The sequence below is a fragment of the Centruroides sculpturatus genome, unplaced genomic scaffold (assembly GCF_000671375.1).
Source record: "Centruroides sculpturatus isolate CEXI.00-Female unplaced genomic scaffold, Cexi_2.0 scaffold646, whole genome shotgun sequence".
In the NCBI taxonomy this organism is placed as follows: Eukaryota; Metazoa; Arthropoda; class Arachnida; order Scorpiones; family Buthidae; genus Centruroides; species Centruroides sculpturatus.
The window spans coordinates 385,378-387,077 of record NW_019384827.1 but is presented as its reverse complement, the minus strand read 5'-3'; the positions used below and the strand labels follow the sequence as shown (position 1 = coordinate 387,077).

At 25.5% G+C, this 1,700-nt stretch overlaps 1 protein-coding gene across 1 annotated transcript; it reads right to left on the bottom strand.

Moving 5' to 3' along the window:
- Positions 1–761: 761 nt before the first annotated feature.
- On the bottom strand, positions 762–1,070 carry LOC111630036 (ubiquitin-related modifier 1 homolog). Its single transcript, XM_023374039.1, has one exon. It carries the CDS (start codon positions 1,068–1,070, stop codon positions 762–764), a length of 309 nt encoding a protein of 102 aa, XP_023229807.1.
- Positions 1,071–1,700: the final 630 nt, after the last annotated feature.

Below are 1,700 nucleotides of genomic sequence, written 5' to 3'. Positions count from 1 at the left end.
ATAACAATATCTATGAAAACGATAAGAAGATTATACTGTGTTATGAAATATATTCATAATAATAATTGTTCATATGGAGATTTCTTATAAATATTTAACAAAAAAAAATCAAAGTACCAAAAGCTGCAGAATTAAATAAAAAACGTGTTTCAAAACATACTACAGTCAACCCCCTATAACACTGTTGATAATTCTGTTTTATATGAATTCCATATTGTACAAGTCACTTAGATTTTACAAATACGTGAGCCGTTCACCATTTTACAAGCCCGGCACATGTATTTGTAAAATCTAAATCACTCATACAACATGGAATTCATATAAAACAAATTATCAACAGTGTTATAGGGGAGTCGACTGTATTGCATTAGCGGTTAGATTTACAAAACCATGATTAAATAGATACAGAATATTTGAAAAAATGTAGAATTTTATTTACTGTCCTCTGAAGATAAAGCAGCACTATTGATTACATATTTCATTTTATCTTTGCATTGATATTGTTATTCTTAGTGATATAGTAAGCAGTTATGAAAAGAAAAATTTCATAAAATAAAGAATTAAATTTCTCTCTGAAAAAGTATCAAGACTTCTGGGTGTATATATTTGTTCTTAATAAATAAATATTTTACATTAGAATTAAAATGAATTAGAAATTTTGAAATAAAATTATCCAATATTTAAACTGATAACATCATCATCTAAATAGTATTTAAACTGATACAGTTTACTGTATATATTTGACAGTTCTTTAAGAATTATCATCCTCCATGTAATGTTGATATAAAATGAATTTGGTCATTTGGTTGTATAACATAATCCAATTCGTCGAGGAGTTCCCAATCTACGTCGTTGATTAATACTAAAATTCCGGGACGAATGGTTTCACCTTGAATGAAAAGTTCTGGTCGTTCCTTCAAAATGTTTTCTTTCATCCACGTTAATAGTGTTTTAATCTTCCACGTTTTATTTTCTGTTAAAGTCACTTCGATTTTCTTCTTGTTATCAAATAGCATTTCTAATCCACCGCTAAATAACAACGATACATTTAAATCTCCGTTTTCGTCCATTATCAAAAAACTCGTGAAACAACACGTGTTCGTTCCACAAAAATAACATAAGCAGTGTTGCCAATACTTGAAGAATNAATTGTTTATTTTAATTAAAAATAGTAAATAGTACATAAGGAAATATTTTATTTAGGAATATTATAGATAATTATTTTTTTTCTGTTTAGATGAAATTTTCCTCATTTTATATAAAGAACTTTATTATCGTCACATTTATGCAAGAGTACCGGTAAGATGTAATAACCTGAATTATAAGTTTCAATTTTGTTACAATTTACTTTATTGAAAACCATTTTCCTGTTTCTCACTTAATAGATATATAGATATAACACATTAGATTGTGTCATTTTAATATTGTGAGTAGACAATAAACTGAAAGTGAGTTGAATTCCCTCTCTATAAATATGAAAGATAAAGTAAGAAAAAAGAAAATGTATAAATAAAATTCTACAGATATTAATCTGTATGATAGATATTAGCTATTGTTATTTTGTAATATTGGTCATATCTATTTTTTATATAAAAACTTAAAAATTATTTTAAAGATTTTTATGGAGTTTTGTGCTTAACTTGAAGCTTTAAATACTTTGATTTCTTTAAATATTATAATGTTATTGAATGAAATGTGTT

What these genes read in the sequence shown, in the direction of transcription:
- LOC111630036 (XM_023374039.1), bottom strand. Translation starts at nt 1,070, where the DNA reads ATGGACGAAAACGGAGATTTAAATGTATCGTTGTTATTTAGCGGTGGA.